We start from the raw sequence: 22,482 nt of genomic DNA, 5'->3' as shown, positions 1-22,482 counted from the left end.
TGCTCTCTAAGTCCTTTATTATTTAATATTGCTTTGGAACCTTTGGCAATTGCCATTCGGGATTCTTCTAACATATTTGGTATCACTCATGGAAAGGGGACTCATAAGATATCTCTTTATGCAGATGACCTGTTACTATATATCTCTAACCTGGAGAAATCTATCCCTGCAGTATTATCACTACTTGCTCAGTTTAGTGTTTTCTCTGGTTATAGATTAAATCTTAATAAGAATGAACTTTTCCCATTAAACATGCATGTCCCAATTTATAGGCAATTACCATTTAGATTAGTGACTGATTACTTTACGTACCTGGGTGTTAGAATTACCAAGAAACACAAGGACTTATTTAAAGTTAACTTTTTACCTTTAATTGATTACGTTAAACAATTATTTACTAAATGGTCCCCATTCTCTCTGTCATTGATTGGCCGAATTAATGCAGTTAAGATGAATATTTTAACAAAATTTTTCGAGCTATTTAAGGCGATTCCAACTTTTATTTTGAAATCCTTTTTCAACATTATTGATTCCAAAATTCTTTCGTATATATGAAGGAATAAAAACCCAAGGTTAAGTAAGAAATATTTACAAAAATTAAAAAAGGATGGCTTTGCCTAATTTTAGATTTTACTATTGGGCAATTAATATTAGATACTTAAATTTTCTGGGCACAAGATTTAGATGCAATTCATTGTCCCTGTTGGGTACACCTTGAGTGTGAATCAGTACAAGGATTTTCATTAGTTTCTATTTTAGGAGCTTCATTCCATTTGCACTTACTAAATTGAGTAAACAAATGACTAATCCAATAGTTATACATACAATACAGATATAATTTCAATTTCGTAAATTTTTTGGATTGAATAAATTTAATTTATCAAGTCCTATTCAATCTAATTTTTTCTTTCAACCATCTAGAATTGACTCAGCTTTTTCCCTATGGAAAATGAAGGGAATAACATGTTTTTGTGATTTATTCATTGATAACTGTTTTCTAACTTTTGAACAGTTGTCTAATAAATACAATTTGCCTAGATCACATTTTTTCCGATATTTACAGATTAGAATTTTTTTTAAAGTTACTTTACCTTCTTTTCTGACACCATATAAAATTGAAATTACAGAAAAAAAATTAGGTTTTAATCCTTATCAGAAGGGCCTGATAGCAATAATTTATGATCGGATTATGAAAATACGTTCAGAGGAACTTGATAAAATTAAGAATGAATGGGAAAGAGAACTCCAGATACTTTTACCTACAGAGACATGGAAGAAAATTCTTCAATTAGTTAATACATCTTCAATGTGTGCTAGGCACTCTTTGATACAGTTTAAGGTGGTTCACAGGACCCATATGTCCAAGGACAAGTTAGCCCATTTTTATCATCATATAAATCCTATACGTGACAGATGTAATTCAAAGGTGGCTTCCCTGACACATATGTTTTGGTCCTGTCCCCTTTTGGAAAAATATTGGAAAGACATTTTTAACATTATTTCATCTGTATTGAACATTGATTTACCACCTCACCCTATTACTGCAATTTTTGGGTTACCAGTGATGGAATCACGCCATTTATCTGCTTCTGCTCGTCGTATGATCGTCTTTGTCACATTAATGGCCAAGCAATCCATTTTGTTCAAATGGAAGGATCCAATACCTCCCACCACTTTTCAGTGGTTTTCTCAAACTATAGCATGTTTAAACTTAGAAAAAATTAGGAGTGGTACTGTTGATCCTTCGCTTAAATTTGAGGAAGTTTGGAGTCCATTTATTCAATATTTCCATATGACATAAGCTGACCTTTTTCAGATCCCTTTCAATAACCCTTAAATACAGAGGAGCAGAGTTGACGACATAATAATGTTTTTTTTTAATTATATTATATCAGTCCAGTTTTTTTTTTGAAGTTTTTGGTTTTTTTTGGTTTATTATCAATATTTTTTTTGATTTGGGGGTTCTTTTCTCATATAATTAAATTTCTTTTCAATCCTTCCTTTTGTATTATGTTCACTTAATAAGAGAGCGGGAGGTCTAGATTACTTTTTTTACTCCTTGTGATTATATACATTAACTGTTATGATTGTTATCCTGATCTCTTTGCACCATATGTATAATTACTAATGTTATATATATTATTTAGTACTAATTTGAAAATTAATAAAAAGATGGAAAAAGATAGAAAGAATCACCAATCAAGTAAGCTCACTTTTCTCATATTTCCTTACGAGACAGAAGGCTATTTAGCCCATCAAGCCTGTCCAGCCCTTGGAGTACACCTATCAATCTCATTCCCTGTTATCTCCCTACAATCTATCTTCTCTCACATACCCATCAATTCTCCCCAATCTCCTGCCACCCACCTACACAAGGGGTAATTTACAGAAGCCATTTAACATACCAACATGTCTTTGGGATATGGGAGGAAACCGGAACACCCAGTTTGTAAGCTATTCTATATGGTGTTTTTTTTTCCTCAGCTGCTAATCGATGGAAATGTTGAGTATTCCATAACGTCCTAACTTGAGCTCATAGTGGATAGGCTTTAGGGTTGGCAGCTGGGGCACTTATCTAGCATCTTTTCTGTGTTGATAAGATTGAATAAGTAAGGCTTTTGGTCAATGCTGAACTCCCTTCCACAAATCAGGGTAATTAAGTGATGGTTGAGGTTTTGAAGGTAAGGTAAGGTGGGCTTTCTGTTGTACCCACTATATATATATATATACACACACATTACATGCCACTTAGAGTCATAGAGCCATACAGCACAGAAACAGGCCCTTCAACCAACTGGTCCATGCTGACTTATATGCCCATCCAAGCTGGTCCCATTTGCCTACTTTGTCAGGTATTAGCACTGCAGAATTATTAGCAAGCAGCCGTTTGTTCTGATCTCATGAGAAGGAAGGGCTTCGATAAAACTATTAGGCTTACATAAAGCCAGAAAATGCTGATGGAAGTCTTTGGCCTGAAACTGTATTTCTCTTTCCAAAGATGCTGCCTAATCTATAGTGTGTTTTGAGCACTTTCAGTTTAATTTCAATTTCCAGCATCTACAGTTTATTTTTGATTCTCAAGCTTTTAAATTTGATGTCCAGAATCCCAAAGTATGATTTATATATTTTGGAATGTTGTATTATTCACAGGTATGCAAATCAGTTGATCTAACATTCACCTCTGCAATTTAAACCAGCTGATCAAAGTTTCACATTAATTATAGTAGTTTGAATTGATGCATTTACATTGTCAGTATAAATAAACTTTGAAAATAACATCCTAAAAGAATTACTTATTACGATACAGGAAGCAGCCATTTGGCTCATCAGGACCATTATGATTCTCAACAGAGTAATCCCATCAGTCCACCTTATTTCCCTGCCGCCGAGCAACTATTTCTGTCTCCCATGCCCATCATTCCTCTTTGATTCTTCTGGTACTTGGTACGCTAAGGGGTAATCTACAGTAGTCATTTAACCTACCAGGATGTCTCTGGGACATAGAAGGCACCTGGAGAAACATGCAAATTCTGCACAGATCACACCCCAGGTCAGGATCGAACCCGGTCACCTGGAGCTGCGAAGTTCATCTCGTGTTTCGTACTAGTAGGAAAATTTTAGTTACAGGGAAATTTCAGTTTCACCGTTGGAACATTTACACTGACTGGTTTTAATGTACAGTACCTTTAAACTGGATATCAGGTTCTCAGAGTATTGCGCTCGCTCTTCCTTGTCATGGTCATCCAGGTTTCTATTGCTTTGGCGTTTCTGAGAGCTGGGAACACCATCTACATTATCGCAGAAAACAAAATGTTATTTGGTTTTATTTTGTTCCTATTAGTATGGCTTGAATCCAGACTGTGGCTGACTTTTAGTTCAAGCCTTATTTATTCTTGTATAGTGTTCCACCAATATGACTTAGAAGACAGACCTTGATTTAGGCTTAATTCAAATACTGACATTGGAGTTACATGATGCATTAAAGACCTGAATGTGATTTTTAATGTCAATTGAAGTCCTCTGCTGCTTCCTCAATCTGCCTGCAAGTTACACTCAGTATATGGCAGGAGATAGCTACTTAAAGCATTGAAGGAATCATTTGCTGCAGCAAGGGGAAAGTAGTAAAAAGGTTTGGCGCAACATTCTTTATTATCTGTGAGTTTTGTCCATTATATATTGATTTCTCCCTGACCTTTCCATCCTCTCCTTTAAAGACTGCTGCTGACCCATGATCAATGTTTGCATCACTGCCCTTCTCAAGCGGAAGCTAACAGAAACCCAGTCAGTATCAGCATCTCATCTACTCATTGCTAAGTAGGTCTGACTATGGACATTGACAGGGTGGACTACCAGTAGCTGTTCTTTATCCATGCTTGCATACTATGTCTTATTTCTGCTTGAGGAGCAAAAAGGTAAATGTAAAGAAAATTTATTGATCCTATTACGTGTACACCCTTTAGGTGAACATTGAAAATTTGATAATTTTTGTTGGTGAGAGAATTAAAGAAGTTCAATATAAAAGCACTAACTCAAAATATTAGTTACATGAAGTATTATTCCACACTGAAATAAGATGTTTCACTGAAACATGGTTTCATAGATTCCATTGGGCTCCATTTCTTTGATAAGTGGGGCAGAAACTCCCTGGAATCTTACAAGATAATTGCTCTTTGTTTAATAACAATACTTAATATCACCTTTACTAAAGAGAAGATGAACTCTTGGCTTTATTCATCCTCAAAATGCTTGACATGTATTTATGAATTACAAATATTTTTAATTTTTAGTCTCCATTAAAACTTCAAAAGAAGTTTGGAATATGGTGCTCTGTTTCAACTCAAAATATGAACTGGATTGATTTGATTCAGCCTAAATGCACTTGGAACCACCTTAACTGGCTTTGTTTACCGACCTTCATTCTGGTTAATCTTAACACAATGGTAATTAATCAGTGGCCGATACTGTACTATTGCACCTTTTTTCCAATCGTAATTGATTCACAACAAAAATTATATGGTTAGCTATTCTATTTTTTAAAGTGCTCATATCAAGTAGACTATTACATTTTTGTTAGACAAACTGAAATATGCAGATTGTGAACATATTGTACTTAAATGAACATAATTCCTTAAAAGTCTTCCCAATAAAACAGTTTCCTCTATATGATAAGGTTGAATTATTTAGACAGTACATCAATCCAAAGATGGTAGGTCAGGTGAGCATTTATCCTAACTAGTTTGCAAAATGACTTCAAGCCCTTGGAGAGGGTACAGAGTAACATCGTCAGAATGAGAGAGTACAATTACTTGGAGAGACTAGTTACACTAGGGAATATTCTTGAAGCGAAGAGGTTACAGGAGGTTTCAAAGAGTATTCAAAATCATCTAGAGTTTTAATAGTGTAAATGAGGAAAAGCCATTTCTACTGTCAAGTTGATAACCAATGGATATAGCAAACGACCAGATGGGATATTATGAGAATTCTTTTTGTGAGCTAATTTGTTATTAACTAAAATGTATCATCTGAAAAAGTGACAGAACCCAATTTAGCAGCAACTTTCAGGTGAGAATTGTGTTGATAATTGAAAAGAGAACATTTGGATGGTTGGGGGCGGGGGGTGGAATAGGAGACTGGGACTAATTCGATAGTTTTTCCAAAGAGTCTGCACAGTTGTGACCAAATGAATGCCTCTTTCTCTGCTGTTTAACTCTGTGAACAACTTAATTGGAAAATACTGTTGGTCCCAATTTTGATATTCATGGAAATTCCCCCAAAAAGGTATAATTTTCATTTTCCTGCAACGGATTTATACAAGTTTTACTGGGCCTAATCGTCCTGAGAAATGTCGGTAGTTCAGTAAGCCCACATAAGTGTGCATGAATTTATAGCAGACCATTAGAGAGTGACTGCATTCCAAGAGTGGATGATTCCTCATGGAGTCCAACAGTGGAGCACCAATTTCCTGAAGGGCTAATTAAATACACTTAATTATTAAGTTATCTTGAATTTAAGGGATTTATTTTTATTTAAAACATTTTAAAATCATACTATGAAAAGTTAAATTAATTTTTAACAGTTAAATTTTTTGAACATTTGTGAATGTCATTCACAAACATTCAAACTCTGACAATTTGGGCAGCTGGTAAACTAGGGGAATAGGGCATAATTATCAGTCAAATCATTGCCATGAGGCAGGGATTGGGTTTGCAATTCATGATTGGAAGTTGATCAGATTGAAATTGTCTTTGGAAACCACAATGCCATAAATAGATCCACTAAGGTGCCACTAGAAAATAATCTCTAAATATCATGGATTTAGCATTTAGGACAACGTCATGCATGGATGACTCACTGTTCCCCAGAAATTATTTATTTGCGTAGAATGGATCCTGTTTGTATAACCCTGGCATTAGTAAGTTCTAACTCAAAACAAAAGTCTGTAACAAAAATATTACATAACATGAATTTGACTGCATATTTAGATTCTGGCTTTTTCCATGACCAAAATAAATACGTGGATATTAAATGTAATTGCTGCAGGGAAAACAGGAATAAACGTTCTTTTCTGGAAACAGTAACACAATTATTTTCTACATCAAGGATGTAACCTTCATGGTATAACTATCTTAGTTAAGATATTGGATACCACATAAACCTTTTTTCATAAACTCCTTTAATTTTTAAAATTTAAAAATGTTTTATTCTCCCCATCAAGTGAAATATAAATAGATAAACACATACCCTTAATGATGTCTGTGAACAATCTTATCGGTAGTTTCACAAAGTCTTCTGTTTTGTGAAGCTGAGACAGGTGTGTTTTTGCACACTGTTTTGCTGCTGTATACAGTTTCTGGTCACTGTGCTGATCAGCCAAACACATGACTTGTAAACAGTTCCTGATATCAACTGTCCGAGCCAGAAACCGAGAGCACTCTTCAAAAAGTGAAGTCAATTGGTACATATCCGCCACCTCATATGTTTCCTGGAGGTCCTCCACTCTCAGTTTTACAGTTCCCCGGTAGATATAGTCCACAAGGAGCTGGAAAACACTTGCATTCACATCTTTTAATTCTATAACATCATTGTGAGCTTCCTTTAAATTAGAGGTGAACATGGAGCGGAAAAAGCAGCTCTGAGCAGAAAGAACTAGTCTGTGTAGCTGGAATTCTTTACCTTCCACAGAGATGGTAACATCTGCAAACAACCTGTCTTCAAGACACAGATCCATTATGCTCTGAGCAACTCGTACGGAGTGTAATCTGTCTGTGAAAGTATAGCTCATAAAGTAACTCTCTTCAGTTGGACCTGCAATGGTTGCACCTCCTACATCGCTGGCTGGCTCCATAGTCACAACTGGTACATCGGGTCCTATGGGAATAAAATTCATCATACCATTTTTTAACTATGTTGTAGAACATCACTATGTTATTTTATGATCTGTATCTTCTGATAATCTGTTTTGTCCAAAAGCATGAACATTCTGTATCATACATTCAGTATCATAGCGCAAGAAAAGGGCCCTTAAGTCCATCATTTCTGTGATGGTCAAAAAGAGCTATTCAACCTAATCTGACCCAACTACTGAAGTCAGATTGATAATTCCCATTTTACCTCTCCCTCCTTTTTAAATAGTGGAGTCACATTTGCTATCCTCCAATTTTACAGGAACCATTTGAGGATCTACAGAATTTTGGAAGACGACAACCAAGAGATCCATCATCTCCAAGGTCTGGGATGTAAATCTTCAGGTCCTTGGAATTTATCAGTTTTCAGGATCATTAAACTTCTTGTAGTATTTTTTGACTGATAATTTCTTTTACTTTATCATTCGCACTGGACCTTAGGTTCTCTAGAATTTCTAGTAGATTTTTTGTAACTGTTCCATATCGATGAACAAAGTATTTGTTTAATTCCTCTGCTTTTTCAAGAAATTTCCCAATACTATGCAAGTCCTCCATCTCAATGAGCTCACCTCCCAATCTCCTAAAGCAGAGAACAGAAGCTGAGCATCCTCCATCTTTCCTTCGGGTCACCATGCTGACCATCAGCATCATTCAATCTCAGGAACCAGTCTAGTGAATCTTTGCTGTACCCTCTCGATAACAAGTTTGTCCTTTTTTTTAAGAAAGGAGACTGAAAATGACCACATGAAATGTCACCAGAGCCTGGCAGGGCAAGGAAATGGTGGATCTGCTGGTGTGGTTCCCCAAATGGACTACTAAAATTATCTGGCAGAATATCTCATCGCCAAAGCTTAGAAACAAGCATCAAGATGCTCGCATGATGGTGGCAAGGGCCGACCCTGTCAGATATTGGTTGGAATATCGGCCACACTGACCACACCTTCAGAGAGAGTCTCTGCCAGAAAGGCTTGGGAAAAGGTGCAGGGGTGTTTGTCAAGGTTCATCCTGAACAGTTGCATAACATGGCATGTGTTGGTATTTTGAAATTAACAAAAAACCTTGTGGTTTGCACTGGGGGTGGGGGGGGGGGGAGGCAGAGTGGTGCAGCTAAACAGCCCCACAGATCCAGATTTGATCCTGACCTTTGGTGTTCTCTGTCTGAATTTGCATGTTCTCCCTGTGACTGCGTGCGTTTCCTCCAACACCCCAAAGATGCAGATAGGTTAATTGGCTGTTGTAACTTGCTCCTAACTGATGGGAATGTAGGGAGAATAAAAATGGGAATAATGTAGGATCAGTGTAAATGGATAGCTGATGGTTGGCGTGAACTCAGTGTGCTAAAGGGCTTGTTTCTGTGCTACCTCTCTTTGAATCTGTCTGTAATAAATGCACATTTGCTCTCTTTTCCTTTATATGTAACTGCAGAAGCTTACAATCTTTTTTATGTGTTTCTATTTTCCTATGTCTCTTTCTTCAGTAATCGCTTGCTCATTCTTTGTTGAATTCAAAAGTGCTATCAATCATCAGGCTCACTGCTTTTTTTTAGATTAAATCTCCTAAAGTGCTTTAATTTTAATGTGCGAGCACAATCAGAATGAAATCTTACATAACTGTCCAAACAAATCCAGCTAATCCTGCAAAAAGTCAAATCTAGATTTCTGAAAAGGCACAGCAGGTTTCCCAAACAGGACATTTCCAATTTTCCCTAGTAAACCATATTTACTAGTTCCAAAGACAAAAATTATTCACTGGATACTTCCAATATTTTCTGATCTTTAAATGGAAAGCCATTTCGAGGCTTATTTTCACTCGAGTAGTTCTTTTTAAACCTACATTTTACATTCGGCTTACTGCAAAAGACAAACAAAAAACCGCCGAAACATTGGCAGAGAAAGCCTGCGCGCTGCTGGCGAGCATCAGCTGAGCATGGGCACTAACGCATCCTCCCCAGTAAAGGGCCCGGGCCTGTGAGCGGCCGGAGGGGCTGCAGCCGAGGAGAGAGCCCGAGGGACGGGAACAGCGCGACAACAACAGGTTTCTGGTGGAGGGAAAAAAAAACACCAACTAGCGTCCGAGATCGTCTCATACCCAAAGAATAGGATAAAAAAAAACCTCGCACCTGTACACAACATAGGTAACTGATGTCCAGATGATTGTCTTTACCTTATTTGTCACCCGTCTGGCTGGAGCTGCTGCCTTCATTCCACGTCAACGGAGGGGGAAGAGTTAGAGCGGCGAACACCGCTTGGGCGGCCGGAAGGGATTAACGGACGGACGTTCGGTCGGTCGCTGCTTCCGTTTCTATTGCCATGGCGGCCAGGCTTGTGAGTTTGGCCTGCGCTGGGTTGCGGAGAAGTTTGCGGAGCTCGGGTGAGGAGGGTCGGTGGGAGTGGAGAGGGGAAGGCCGGGTGGGGAGCGTTGGCCGGGCCTGGACGGCGGGGCGGACGTGACCGAGGCGGCCGTGCCTGTCACTGAGCCGCCGTTTGACCTTCTCCCAGTGGCACGGCTGGATGGTTGCTGCAGGGCCGGCGGGGGATCGAGGGGGTTGGGAAGGGATTTCGGGTAGGGGTCGGGTAACTGCAGGCACGGTCAGTGGGCAGGACCGTGTTGAAATCATGCAGGGTCCTCTGAGGGTGCAGGGGGATGTAGAGACGGGAGAGGACTGCAAAATCTCCCCGCAGTTACTTGCTTCGTGTAACCTGTGGCAGGAATACGCATGTAAACGAGGAGAGGGGCACGGCTTCATTGCCTCCAACGAGCCTTTAGCGTGATGGCCCATTGACGAAGATTCTGGAGACAACCTGCAGATTGTATGTTAGCAGAAAAAAAACGAATGGTTTCTGAAGGAGGGAAACCATGTTGATGTGGGAAAATAGGTTTTGTGAAATTAGGCTTTATTTTAAATTCACCTAAGTGAAGTTTCTACAAGGAATGAAAGCTTTGTTTTGTGTTTCCCTCATTGACATATGAATTCAACTTCCTCCCGTTATAAATGCTGGGACAGCTAAAGATTTTGGGGATGAGAGACAAGCTTAAGTGTTCCTGTTCACCACATCTTACTCGTTAAAGCTGCTGGTCACTATCATTGGATCCTGTTATTGAATCCATGTCATTGTTGTGTGTATGACCTTGCTTAATGGAACTTCAGATGATGAGTGGTGCTTAGTCCTGCCATTAGTCAATTCATTGTTGATTTGTACTTCATTTATTGCTTTGATTTGACATCCCTTAATGCCCTTGCCTAACAAAAATATATCAATTTAAAATTCCAGTTGTCCCAGTTTTTTGGGTATATTTGAACATTTTAATTCCCCTTTTATGTGAAGATTTATTTCCTGATGTTACTCCTGAATGGCCCATTTCTCCTTTTTAAGCTTATCCCCTTGAAGAGTTCAACCACCAGAGGAAATGGTTTTCTTTAGCTACTCAATCAAATCCTTTAATCATTATCTGTGATCAAGGGAAAACAAATCTATGCACTCTATCCTTGTGGAAAATCTAAATTGAAACATTCAGGAGTCATGATGTCCTTTCTGAGGAATAGGACAGAATTGATTGCAGTACTTTGAAAGTATATTCAATCTCTTTATCTTCCAACCGCCTTGAGATACAGCCCAGTGTTCCATGAACCTTTTAATTTAAAAAAAAGTACTCTTAAAATTTTAATGATGTCTGTGAGGATGTACCTAGTGGAATGCCAGAAAGATCAGTTTTTGGCCCTTAGTAGTTTACTATCTATATTAATAACATGGGTGAGTGCAGAGTGTAAGGTATCCAAATTTGCAGAAGACATAAAAAATAGATGGGAGTGCATCCTACAATGGGGATATTTGGACTCAAAAAGATATAGATAGATTAATTGGATGGGCAAGTGTAGTTTAATGCAGGAAAGTGTGATCTCATGTAGTTCAATAGGAGGACTCAAAAGGTAGACATTTGAGAGACTGCAAGGAATTTGGGTGGTCTTGTGCATGAACCACAAAATGCTAACATGCAGTTGCAGTCAGTAGTTAAGAAGATATGTGGCACATTAGCTATTATGGCAAGGGAATTGGAGTTTACCTTTAGAGAAATATTGCACAGTGTTGTTGTGTACAGTTTTGGACCCCTTACTTAAGCAAGGATATGTTTCCATTGGAGGCAGTCCAGAAGAGGTGCACTCAACTAATTCCTGGGATATGAGAGTTATCCTATCACAAAGCTAAAAATTTATATCTGTATTCTTTGGAGTTTAGAAAAATGAATGAATGAATGCAGACACACAAGATCCTGGGGGTTGTGACAAAGTAGATGTTGAGGGTGTTTCCACTAGTTGGAGAGTCTTGAATGAGGGGACATAGTGACAAGATATGGGAAAGTCATTTAAAATGGAGGTGTGCAGGAATTTCTTCTTGCAGGGGGTGTTCAATCTCTGGAATTCTCTAACCCCGGACAATTAGGCAGGCTAGATCACTGGAGGTATTTAAAGAAGGGTTAGATACTAATTCTTTGAAAAATTGGGGATTATGTGGAACAGGCACAGAAGAAGAATTGAAGCCTGGGGAAGATCAGCCATCATGATATTGAATGGCAGGGGAGGCTTGAGAGGCCATATGGCCTACTCCTTCTATTTTCTTGTGTTCTTGTCTTCATGGTTGCCCACTATTCTTTGCTTCTCAGAATTTAGAAAACACTGCTTTTATAATTCCAAGGTGGTTGGGTCTGCAATTCTCTACATTGAACTCCATTTGCCATTGTTATGCTTAATTGCTTAAATAATCAACGTTACTTTGTAAGCTTCTGTTCTCATTTACAGTGCATCATGTCACCTAACTTTAGTTAGATCTGTGACTCTCTATTACTTCATCCAAGATATTGATAAATATGGTGAAAAGATAGAGCCCTGTTACAGATACTGTACTCATTTACTGCACCAGTACTCATATTCTGCTATGTGGAGTGCATAACATTTTTACTCTCTTGTATCCATATGTTACCTCCTAACCAATCCCCAAAGCATGTCAAGAGGCTGTTGAGCACTTTCATTATTGGTAACAATCAATATATTTCTAAATGGGATAAAGGTCAACAAGGATACCAGACAATTCTCTTGTTTCTGGGATGATACTATGAAATTATTCACACTTAGCTGTCCAGAAATGAAACAAGGCTCGGCCCCTTTTGAGATGTAAGGTTGCACAGTACTACAGGAGAGTGTCAGCCTAGTTTATGGGCAATATAGTTAACTTTGGCTCACCTTCTGTCTTGAAAGAGCCAAGGCTGATGATTCTATTAAAGAATTGTCTCATTTTTTACTTTGTACAAAAGTTGTACACCCAAAGTATTTGTTGAGAGTTATAATTTCCTTACATTTTCAGCTTGTGCTTCATTTCATTAATTGTAACTTTTTAAATCTTAATGTTTCTTTATCAAGTGTATTTTTGATCCGTAGAACAGCTTCAGTTTATGTAAAGTATATGGGTTCATTATTTTTAATAATTTTGATACAATTGGGATATAAAAGTCTTGCTCGTGTTTTCATTTTAGCCCCTGGCTGGAGTGTTTCAGTATCGCAGACCAGGCTTGAGGGATCCACCCCTGAGACTCGTCGTAAGTAACCGGCAAACGTTGTTTTAATTATATCTTGGTTTTAATATGCAAATCCAGAAATGACATTGTGAAACTTCTAAGAAGCTCTCTTATAGGAAAGTTAGTAACTAGTGAGGGAGACATACATAGGAGAATTCCCGTTACAAGGAAAGCTGGTGTGGTATGTAATAAAAGATAATCTTTTAAATTATGGTTAGCATGTGCTTGGGGTTGAATTGGGAATTTATGTGAACTAACCAATGAAATATGCAAGGTGGAAATTTTTTTTCTTTGTTCTTTGAGATGAAAACAGTCTTGCCATTTATTGCCAACCATTAACTTGGCTTTGCGAAGCTGGTGATGAGCTTTTTTTCTCACTCCGCTGAAGTCCATGAACCGAAGGTGTTCCAGCAATGCAGTTAGGCTGAGTATCAGAATTTTGACCCGGTGATAATAGTGGAATGACAGGGTGATCTGTGCCTTTGAGGAGAATGTAGAGGTAATGATATTCTCTGTGTATCTGCTGTCCTTGTCCTTGTAGGTGATGAAGGTCTCTGGTTTATGAAGCGCTGCTGGTTTAGTTTTGGCAACTTGCTGCTTTGTGTGTTGTAGATAGTGCACGGACTGAATGGCTAAGCCAATGGATGGGTTGCCTATAAAGTAATCTGCCTTTGTCAAGATGATAGTATGTTTTTGGTTAGTGTTTTTGGTAGTATGTTTTTGGTTGGTCCATTACACTTCTGATTTTTGACCTGGTTTTGGGGAACTAATACCAGGTAGAGACTAATCCATTTCTAACTTGCTCTAATTGCAACACCATTTATCAATGTGTAGATTTGAAAAATACCTAATAAGTCTTCTTGATGCTTGCTGCAAGATGTACCAAGAAGTCTGCATGTTTTTCATGGGAAGAAATGTGATAGAAATGCCATACTTGTGATTTACCAGGCATTTTACCTTGCAGCTACTGTCCGACCAAAGAATGAATTACAGCGCAACCAGCTGTCCCAGTTTGGTGAATATGTTGCTGAAATTCTTCCCAAATACATCCAACAAGCGCAGGTAAGACTCTAGCTAACCTGCCTAGTACTTTGACTTAAAATGAGTCACTAAGTCTGTCACTCTACGATATGGTCAAATATATATTTGTGAATACGACGTTAAATTTTACTGGAAAATCTACAACATTGGTCTCATTTGGTTGAATAAATAATTTTCTGATATTTGACTTAGATTCTAGAACAATGCCATTACTGACATAAAAGTAAGAGTTCAATATCCCTTAGACTAACAAGCAAGATGTCTTGTCCAGGAAAGTTTGTACAAACTATCTCATTGTGGCAATGGTGACAATGTTGTGCAAAAACCATGTGCAAAGCTCTAATGACCTTCTTAATTCCTTGTTTTTTTTTTGCATTCTATATAGTGCCAGTAATTGATAATGAACATAGTAATGACAAAATGGCAAATTTATTTTGCTTCTCCAGTGATGTATTCTGTGCACTAATTATTATTCAGATCGGTCACGTGTGTTAATACACCCCAGATGTTAGGTTCCAGCTCTTTCCCAGTTCTGATGAAGGATCTTTGACTTGAAACATTCATTTTGTCTTTTTTTACCCCACAGTTGCTGCTTGACCTGCTGTGTGTTTTCAGCTTTTTCAAAATTTATTTCAGATTTCCAGCATCTGCAGTGTTTTTTTGGATTCTTTTTTAAATCGGTAAATATCTTTGTTTTGCCTTTGTTGAACAGGTGACCTGTTTCAATGAATTGGAACTTCTTATCCATCCAGATGGCATAATACCTGTGCTGACATTCCTGCGAGATCATACAAATGCCCAATTTAAGTCACTTGCTGATGAGACTGCAGTGGATGTCCCTACTCGTCCATTTAGATTTGAGGTAATGAGATAAACGTTCATGGCTACAGGAAATAGTATGAAAAGGCAATTCGGTAATGAAGTATTACACTTATAGCAGCTTTCAAATTGCACATCTTTTGTTATAAGAATTTCAAATTACTTTGCAATTATTACATAGTATCATTTCTTTGTTTGCAACAGCAATAAATATATTGGGTAAAATTTAATTCTTGTCTCTAATGCTAAAGTTGCAACGTAGTACCATATATGTATTATATTGTGGTTCTGAATTTAACTTCATCAATTGATTTTAATTGTTTAAATATTTAGAAGCAAAATACATTATCTCTGAGTTACAGCATTACTTGCGTAGGAGTGGTTTCTCTGCCAGATCAATACATTGTTTTCCCTTGGAGTAGTTTATTAGCCTCAGTCCCCAATAACACCCAGATTTCATGCCTAGCCCAAAGTACAAATATCTCAAGTTACAAAACTTTGCTGGAACACCATGTAAAGTATGTCTTTGATTTACAATTTTTTTTTGCTGTTTCAAATAATGGGCCACTCTCTGTTCATACAAATACACTGTACCAAAATACCCATAATGTATTTTGCCCAACCTTTTTTGAGTAACGAAATTGCACTTAACAAAACAATTTCCAGGAAGCAATCATTTTGTAAAGTAATATGACAATTGCCACACTCTGGCAAATCATTTTGAGTGTAGGTTGAACCTCTTGAGGTTCACTAATAGGTCTTCTAACCTCACTGTGGTAGGGAAACTGCCATTCTCTGTCCTGGCATGACAGTTCTGGCAGACAGGGCAGAGCAGATCAGTGTGATATAAAGGCAATGAAGGTGGTTCAGCAGTGTGAATTGAGGCACAGAGAAGGTGACTAGCCACTGAAGGCATTATGATTGCCCACAGCAGATAACAATGTCTCTGGCTGTGATGACTCCATCTCACAAGAATCAGGCTTCCACAGTGAAGAGAGAATGGAGTTACACTTGTGTAGTGGCTCTCCCACTCAAGTCTACCCGTACTAGTTTCACTTTTCCAAATCCTATGCCATTGTGGGTGTTGCAAAGTGATGGTTGGAGATGACCATGGTGATACAAGTCATGATCCTGTGCAAAAGCAACCTTGGGACTTGTGCCTCTAGCAGGGCGGAGAGGTTTGGCAGCATTCCAGTTGATTGAGCCACCTTTACTAAGAAACTCCACTTTGACCTTTTCAAATGTTTGGTCAGACAAATGCAGGTGGTATAACATTACTGTGGCTGGAAAACAATAATGAAGAAACACTTAATCTAAAAGTCTGCATGTTTGCAGTTTTATGGACAGAGACAGCAAGAAGGTGTGAGATTGATACTGTGGCACTAATGAGATTAGAAATGCCAGAGATGGTTCTATCACTGAGCTCAGCAAAGTTTCTTCTAGTAAAGTAAAGTAGAAAACATTAATAAGATCCATGGAGTGGATTTGTAATCTGAACATTTGAGGTCCCTGTGGGTCTGTAGAAAAGGTTCATAAAACTTAGACATGTCCCCTTGGTTTGTGCCTGGAGACCTATGTTGATGAGCATGAAGCAAAGCAAGCAAAGCAAACCTGGACTGCATCTTCTGGGAGACATCAATGGCAGAAAAACTTGTTGACTCCATCCTGCTGGGAGATGTCAATGGCAGAAAAGCTGTTTTACAGCAATGATGGGAAAGACTGGTTAGGCTAACAATGGATAGAGATGGATGAACACTAATGGGTAAATGAGCAGAATAAAGTTTATTCACCATTAGGTAAAAAGACATTTACAAAGCAACACTGGTACACCTGTGGTCCAAACTATAATGATGATCGACTATATTGTTAACTACCCAATAATGCATTCATGATGTCAGGTATACCAGAGCCATTTGTGATACAGAATGCTGGACAAAGATTGATAAGAGCAGTAGTCAATCTCCATACAGTTCCTGCACATGCAAATGATTGGGTTTAGATGACTACATTAAAAACCTCTCCAAACTACAAAGGAGGAGGAAGAAGTTATTTATTGAATGGGAGAATGTTCTCACTTCCACTTCAAAGAAGGATAGATCCAAACACCTTCAGAGCAATGTCCAATCAGGAAAATGTGGGACAAACTGTAGGAGAAAAGAACTCCCCCCTTTGCATGAAGAAATTTCTTCTCATTTTTCTCCTTGAATGGCTAACCCCTTATTTTGAGATTCTGATCCTTGGTTCTGGACACATCAGTCATGTATGAATTTTTGTTTCTATGACATCGTCCCTCATTCTTCAAAATTCAAGAAAGTATAGGCCAAGTCTTCTCAATCTCCTTGTACAACCAATCTGCTATTCCAGGAATTAATCTGGTGAGCCTTTACTACACCCCTTCAATTGCAAGTATATTTTTTCTTGAGAGACCAGATCTGTATACAGTTTTCCAGTTGCAATCTCACTAGGGCCTATATAGTTGAAGCAAGACCTCTCTACTCTTGAGCTCAGCTCCTTATGCAATAAGGTCTAATGTACCATTTGTCTTTGTAATTGCGTCCTGTACTTGCATATTAACTTTCAGTGATTCATGAACAAGGATATCTGGGTCCCTCTGAATACTAACACCTTTTATAATTTAACAATGGCCCATGTTTTCATTTTATATGACCAAATGGATAACCTTGCAATTTTCCATCTTGTATATCATCCTCCATTCACTTAACCTGTCTCTATCTCCCTCAAACCTCTCTGCAGTGTTCTGTTACTGCTTTCTTAAGACTGCAGCATTTTCCCTGGTGCTGAAATCAGATCTCTGCTTTCTTGAAGCTGCATTTGCTATCTTCCAATCTATGGAAATGTTGTAGAACCTGTGGAATTTTGGAATATCTCCATTGGTATCTTCAAATCTTAGGATGCAGGTCACCAGATTGTGGGGATTTATTGCCTTTCAATCCTAGTAATTTCTTAAAAACTAGTTTTCTACTAATGCTAATTTTTTTCAGCTCCTAAGCCTCTCTCGATCCTGCTGTTTTTGAGAGGTTTTTTATTATTGCATGAAAATGGGCACAAAATATTTCTTTAATATTTCTGCCAGTTCTGTATTCTCTGATATTATTTCTCCTATGTCAGGAACTCACATTAACTTCAGGTAATCATTTCCATTTTACTTATCTGTAGAATTGCGCTGTTTTATGTTTCTCACTAGGCCGCTCTTAATGTTGCTTTTTTTTTGGTGTCTTGGTTCTCCTTTGCTGAATTATGAAATTTTCTAGGCTTGCTACTTTGTAGCAACAATATAAATCCTTACCTTTTGATCTATTACTTTCATTAACTTCTCTTAATAGCCATGGCTGATCCATTTTTTTTCTGTTTTATTTGCCTTAAAAGGATCTAAATGACTTAAAAGTTGGGATTTAATTCTCTAAATGTTTTGCTTGTTCACTGCCACATCTTCACATCTTTTACTGCAGTTTCCAAATCTACCCAAGCCAACTTGTGTCCCAGGCTTTTGTAATTTGCTTTGTTCAGATTTAAAACCCTGATTTCAGGTTGAAGTTGACAATCGATGCACCAATTATCTCCAGTGTCATTTTAAAAAGTGCTACCATATTATGATCACTATCCCCAGATGGGCCCTTTGGCTACCAGCTTCTCAATTAACCCTTTGTCATTACAATGAACATAAGACATAGGAACTGAATCAGGCCATTTGGCCCATCGAGTCTGCTTCGCCATTCGATCATGGTTGATTTATTTTTCCCTCTCAACCCCATTAACCTTTGACGCCCTTTGACGCCCTTACTAATCAAGAACCTATCAACCTTCGCTTCAAATATACCTAATGACTTGGCCTCCACAGCTGTCTGTGTCAATGAATTCCACAGATTCACCACCCTCTGGCTAAAGAAATTCCTCCTCCTGTCATTTCTAAAGGGCCCTCCTTTTATTCTGGTCCTAGACTCTCCCACTACTGGAAACATCCTCTCCACGTCCACTCTATCCAGGTACTTCAGTATTCAGTAGGTTTCAATGCGATCCCCCCGTCATTCTTCTAAACTCCAGTGAATACAGACCCAAAGCCCATCAAACGCTACTCGCATGTTAACCCTTTCACCCCGAGATCATTCTTGTAAACCTCCTCTGGACCCTCTCCAATGCCAGCACATCCTTCCTCAGATATGGGGCTCAAAACTGCTCACAATACTCCAAATGTGGTCTGACCAATGCCTTATAAAGCCTCAGCATTACATCTTTGCTTTTATAGCCTGCCCCCTCACTGGTTCCTCATTATTCTGATTTAAAAAAAAATCTCTTAAGCACTTCAAGAATTTATCCTGCACACTATTATAGCTAATTTGGTTTGCCCAGTCTATATGTAGATTGTATTGCCCTTGTTAAATGCACCTTTATTTCCTGGTTTGTATTTTGCCCTGTATTGCTTTCACTGTTTGGGAGTAGCAACAATGTTCCTAACAAATTGTTTCATAGTTCTTCAAAGCTGCTTCTGTTTAATTTTTGGAGCCAAGATCCTTCCTCAGTACTGCTTTCGTCCAATTCCTTAAAATCTGGACAACCCTGCTTCCTCCCTTTTTTTTTTTTGCTGCCTTCTTCTAAAATTTAAGTATCTTTAGAATATTTAATTCCCAATCTTGACCATTTTACGACCACACCTGTGTAATGGTGTTGGGTTGGATCTATTTATTTCTATTTGTGCCATAAATCCACCTATCTTATTTCAAATACAGCAAACATTCAGATAAATTGCCCTGAATTTTGTCTTTGTGCCATGTTCCTCTGCTCTGATTATAACTGGAAGTATACTCTGTCCCTTTCTGATAGACTCTTACTATTGTTACTGATTTTGCTACACTGCAGTATAGTTTTATATTTTCTCTTTAATTCTTTCCCCTTCCCCTCCTGTTTTCCCCTCCAGATACAGTTGTAAAAGTTGAGATATAAATCTTCTAACAATTTAATTTGTCGGCAGGACAGAACGACCAATTTTGAGGTTCTTGAACGTTTGGACATGTTAAACACAGATGAACTGCCCTTGGATTGGATGACTGCTTTCTTTCAAAGAGGATCTTGTATGGGGAATTGGGATAGAACAGAAGAGAAAGAGTTATCCATGCAGTGCTCCAAGGATAGCCTGGAAAGCAAATGGCACAGGTCTTGCTGATGATCTTGACCAGATCAATCTGCAACACTTTTGAGTAAAATTGACAAAATTGTCTCCAGTATGTATGTGAAAGGCCTCAAGGTTCAGATAGAGTTGTGTGCAGCGTCACAGATGAAGTTTACAACAGCATCATCATCGATGAGATACCAAGAAGACATGTATTGCCTATTACACTGAGGATGGACTTCCATCTCTTTACTTCTTGAAAAGTGGAGTGAACATCGTGCTTCTAAATATCCCTGCTACTTGGTTAAGGAATGATGCTCAAAGAAAATTAGTGTACTTTTTTGGACATATTTCCACATTTCACTTGCTTTTGGTGCTTAAAAAAGGATAGAGTTAATCATTAACAAAAACCTTGAAAACAAATTACAAATTGCCAGATCACTTACTTGATTCCATGCATACAATAAATACACTGAATGCACAATGTTGTATTGCATAGTTTTAGAAAAGTAGACAATTGGTGAAAGAATCATGTTGTCATGTTTCAGTGTTCTGATTAATGACAGTCACAACGTAATTTTAAGATATTGTTTATTTCTTTTCCAACAGATTGTATATAACCTGCTTTCACTGCAGTTTAACTCTCGTATCCGTGTGAAGACTTATACTGATGAGTTGACGCCCCTGGATTCCTTAGTACCTGTGTTTCAAGCTGCAAACTGGTATGAGAGAGAGGTGAGCTGAAGGAATTCAATGGAATTGTTTTTCCTATTCTGAGGAAAGGGTCATTGATGTTGATGTTGTTTCTCTCTTTGTGGATGCTGCTGACCTGAGTTCTTCCAGCATTTTCTGTTTTTGTTCCTTTTTATTAATAGTTCATTTCCTGGAAAGCCAAGGCAAAGTGTAATCTTCAAAGTGATGTGGTCTTAAGGAGTGGTAGATAATTGAACCAAGAGTTGAACAATATTATATACTGGAGGCTAGAGAGTGCAGATAGGGAGAGTAGAGGCTCAACAACATTGTGATAACCTAACCTTAGCAAAAGTAGATTAAGTTTTGTACATTTAATTAAATATGGAAGCAAGGCTTCAAGTATCTAATCATAAGCAGGATTGGAGATCAGCCAGAAAACTACAAACAACTAAAGCAGCAAATGTCTGAAAAGCAAAGGTGGGCCCCATTCTATTTGGGACTCCTTATCTGTTCTGACAAAAGATGCTACCCAAAATGTTTATTCTTTTAGATCTCACTGAACTATTTTGTATGCTCAGTAACTCGCATATCATTTGAAGGTTGTGTATATAAATTCTAGGATGACTATTTTACTAATTTGGTGGAAGAAAGTTGCTTGTGGATGTCAGTAGTCCAGAGATGGATGAATGTTTTAGGGTTTAGTTTGAAGTGTGGGGCAGCTGTGGTAGAGTCCAAGTTTTGTTGGCTTTGTGTTGCCTGGAAAGAGCAGATCTAATGAACCGGGTGACCTTTTCTCCATTAATGTTTTATAGTTCTAATTTTAAGTGAGAAATCATGTGGCTTTCATGGTTTAATCAGGCATTAACTGTTACAAGATTCTTATTTTCCAAAAGTAGTCATACAATTAATAATAAGATTTAAGCCAACCACACTGTGTTTTCAGATTTGAGCACGAAACAAAGGATATTATTGTAATAAATATCCTGATAATCTAAGCTATCTAATTTATTTAGTCTTTAGTATTTATTATGTGTGGTTTTATTAATTTGTGCTTAAAATTTTACCTGGAAGATAATTTTGTATCTTGCAGGATGGATGCACAAATTATTTGTTTTTCACTTACATCTTGCATCCATAAAATTTGTAATTTAAATTTCTTAACAAAACTTAGAAGTTGCATAATTTTTACTGCTATTCGTTCCAGATTTGGGATCTGTATGGTGTATTCTTTGCTAACCACCCAGACCTAAGAAGAATACTCACAGACTATGGATTTGAAGGCCATCCCTTCCGTAAAGACTTTCCACTCTCTGGCTATGTGGAGGTATAATATTTGATATCTTCAGTAGTGTAGATTGTTTCTGTTTTGTTTTTCTCTTCCTTCGCCCTGCCCCTGAATTGTCAGGAAAGAAATATTGGAATGAAAGTCTGCAAAAAAAAAAGTACATCAGAAATTGGCAACAGAGTTGAACCTAATTAAACACTAATATTCATTGTTCTATCCCATGAAATATAACCACTGATGTTACCTTCTAGGTACGCTATGATGATGAGGTGAAACGTGTGGTCGCTGAGCCTGTTGAACTTGCCCAGGAATTCCGCAAATTTGACCTCAACAGCCCATGGGAAGTATTCCCAGCACACCGTGAGCAAATTGAACTTCCAAAACTTGACGCAGGAGAGAAAAAGCCCGAGACTAAGTGAACAGAGGCAGCTGAATCTTTGGGAAATCTCTGAGTAATATCACTTTTCATGTGGACCTAAGTAGCTGTTTTTCTGTAATGCCTAATGGTCTGTGTGATATTTATGTAAATAAATTACTTGTATAAGGTT

General features: G+C 37.9%; 2 protein-coding genes across 2 annotated transcripts in view; one reads left to right on the top strand and one right to left on the bottom strand.

Annotated features, from left to right (window-relative positions):
* Positions 1-9,675, bottom strand: part of kbtbd4 (kelch repeat and BTB (POZ) domain containing 4) — a 15,468-nt gene extending 5,793 nt beyond the window's left edge. The window contains exons 1-3 of the mRNA XM_052029509.1: positions 9,567-9,675; positions 6,742-7,368; positions 3,685-3,788 (exon numbers count right to left, since the gene is read on the bottom strand). Coding sequence (XP_051885469.1) covers positions 3,685-3,788; positions 6,742-7,345 — 708 coding nt within the window. The 5' untranslated portion in view covers positions 7,346-7,368; positions 9,567-9,675. The remainder of the gene's footprint in view (positions 1-3,684; positions 3,789-6,741; positions 7,369-9,566) is intronic.
* Positions 9,647-22,482, top strand: ndufs3 (NADH:ubiquinone oxidoreductase core subunit S3). Its single transcript, XM_052029510.1, has 7 exons — positions 9,647-9,773; positions 12,930-12,992; positions 13,936-14,033; positions 14,725-14,874; positions 20,566-20,691; positions 21,854-21,973; positions 22,186-22,482. The coding sequence occupies exons 1-7, from the start codon at positions 9,713-9,715 to the stop codon at positions 22,351-22,353; spliced, it is 786 nt and encodes a 261-aa protein (XP_051885470.1). The 5' UTR covers positions 9,647-9,712; the 3' UTR covers positions 22,354-22,482.

Source organism: Pristis pectinata, chromosome 14 (genome assembly GCF_009764475.1).
Source record: "Pristis pectinata isolate sPriPec2 chromosome 14, sPriPec2.1.pri, whole genome shotgun sequence".
In the NCBI taxonomy this organism is placed as follows: domain Eukaryota; kingdom Metazoa; phylum Chordata; class Chondrichthyes; order Rhinopristiformes; family Pristidae; genus Pristis; species Pristis pectinata.
This window is presented reverse-complemented; position numbering and strand designations above follow the sequence as displayed.

What these genes read in the sequence shown, in the direction of transcription:
- ndufs3 (XM_052029510.1), top strand. Translation starts at nt 9,713, where the DNA reads ATGGCGGCCAGGCTTGTGAGTTTGGCCTGCGCTGGGTTGCGGAGAAGT. An exon ending in AATACATCCAACAAGCGCAG is followed by an intron (nt 14,034 to 14,724) that starts GTAAGACTCTAG and finishes TTTGTTGAACAG; the next exon opens with GTGACCTGTTTCAATGAATT. An exon ending in CAAACTGGTATGAGAGAGAG is followed by an intron (nt 20,692 to 21,853) that starts GTGAGCTGAAGG and finishes TATTCGTTCCAG; the next exon opens with ATTTGGGATCTGTATGGTGT.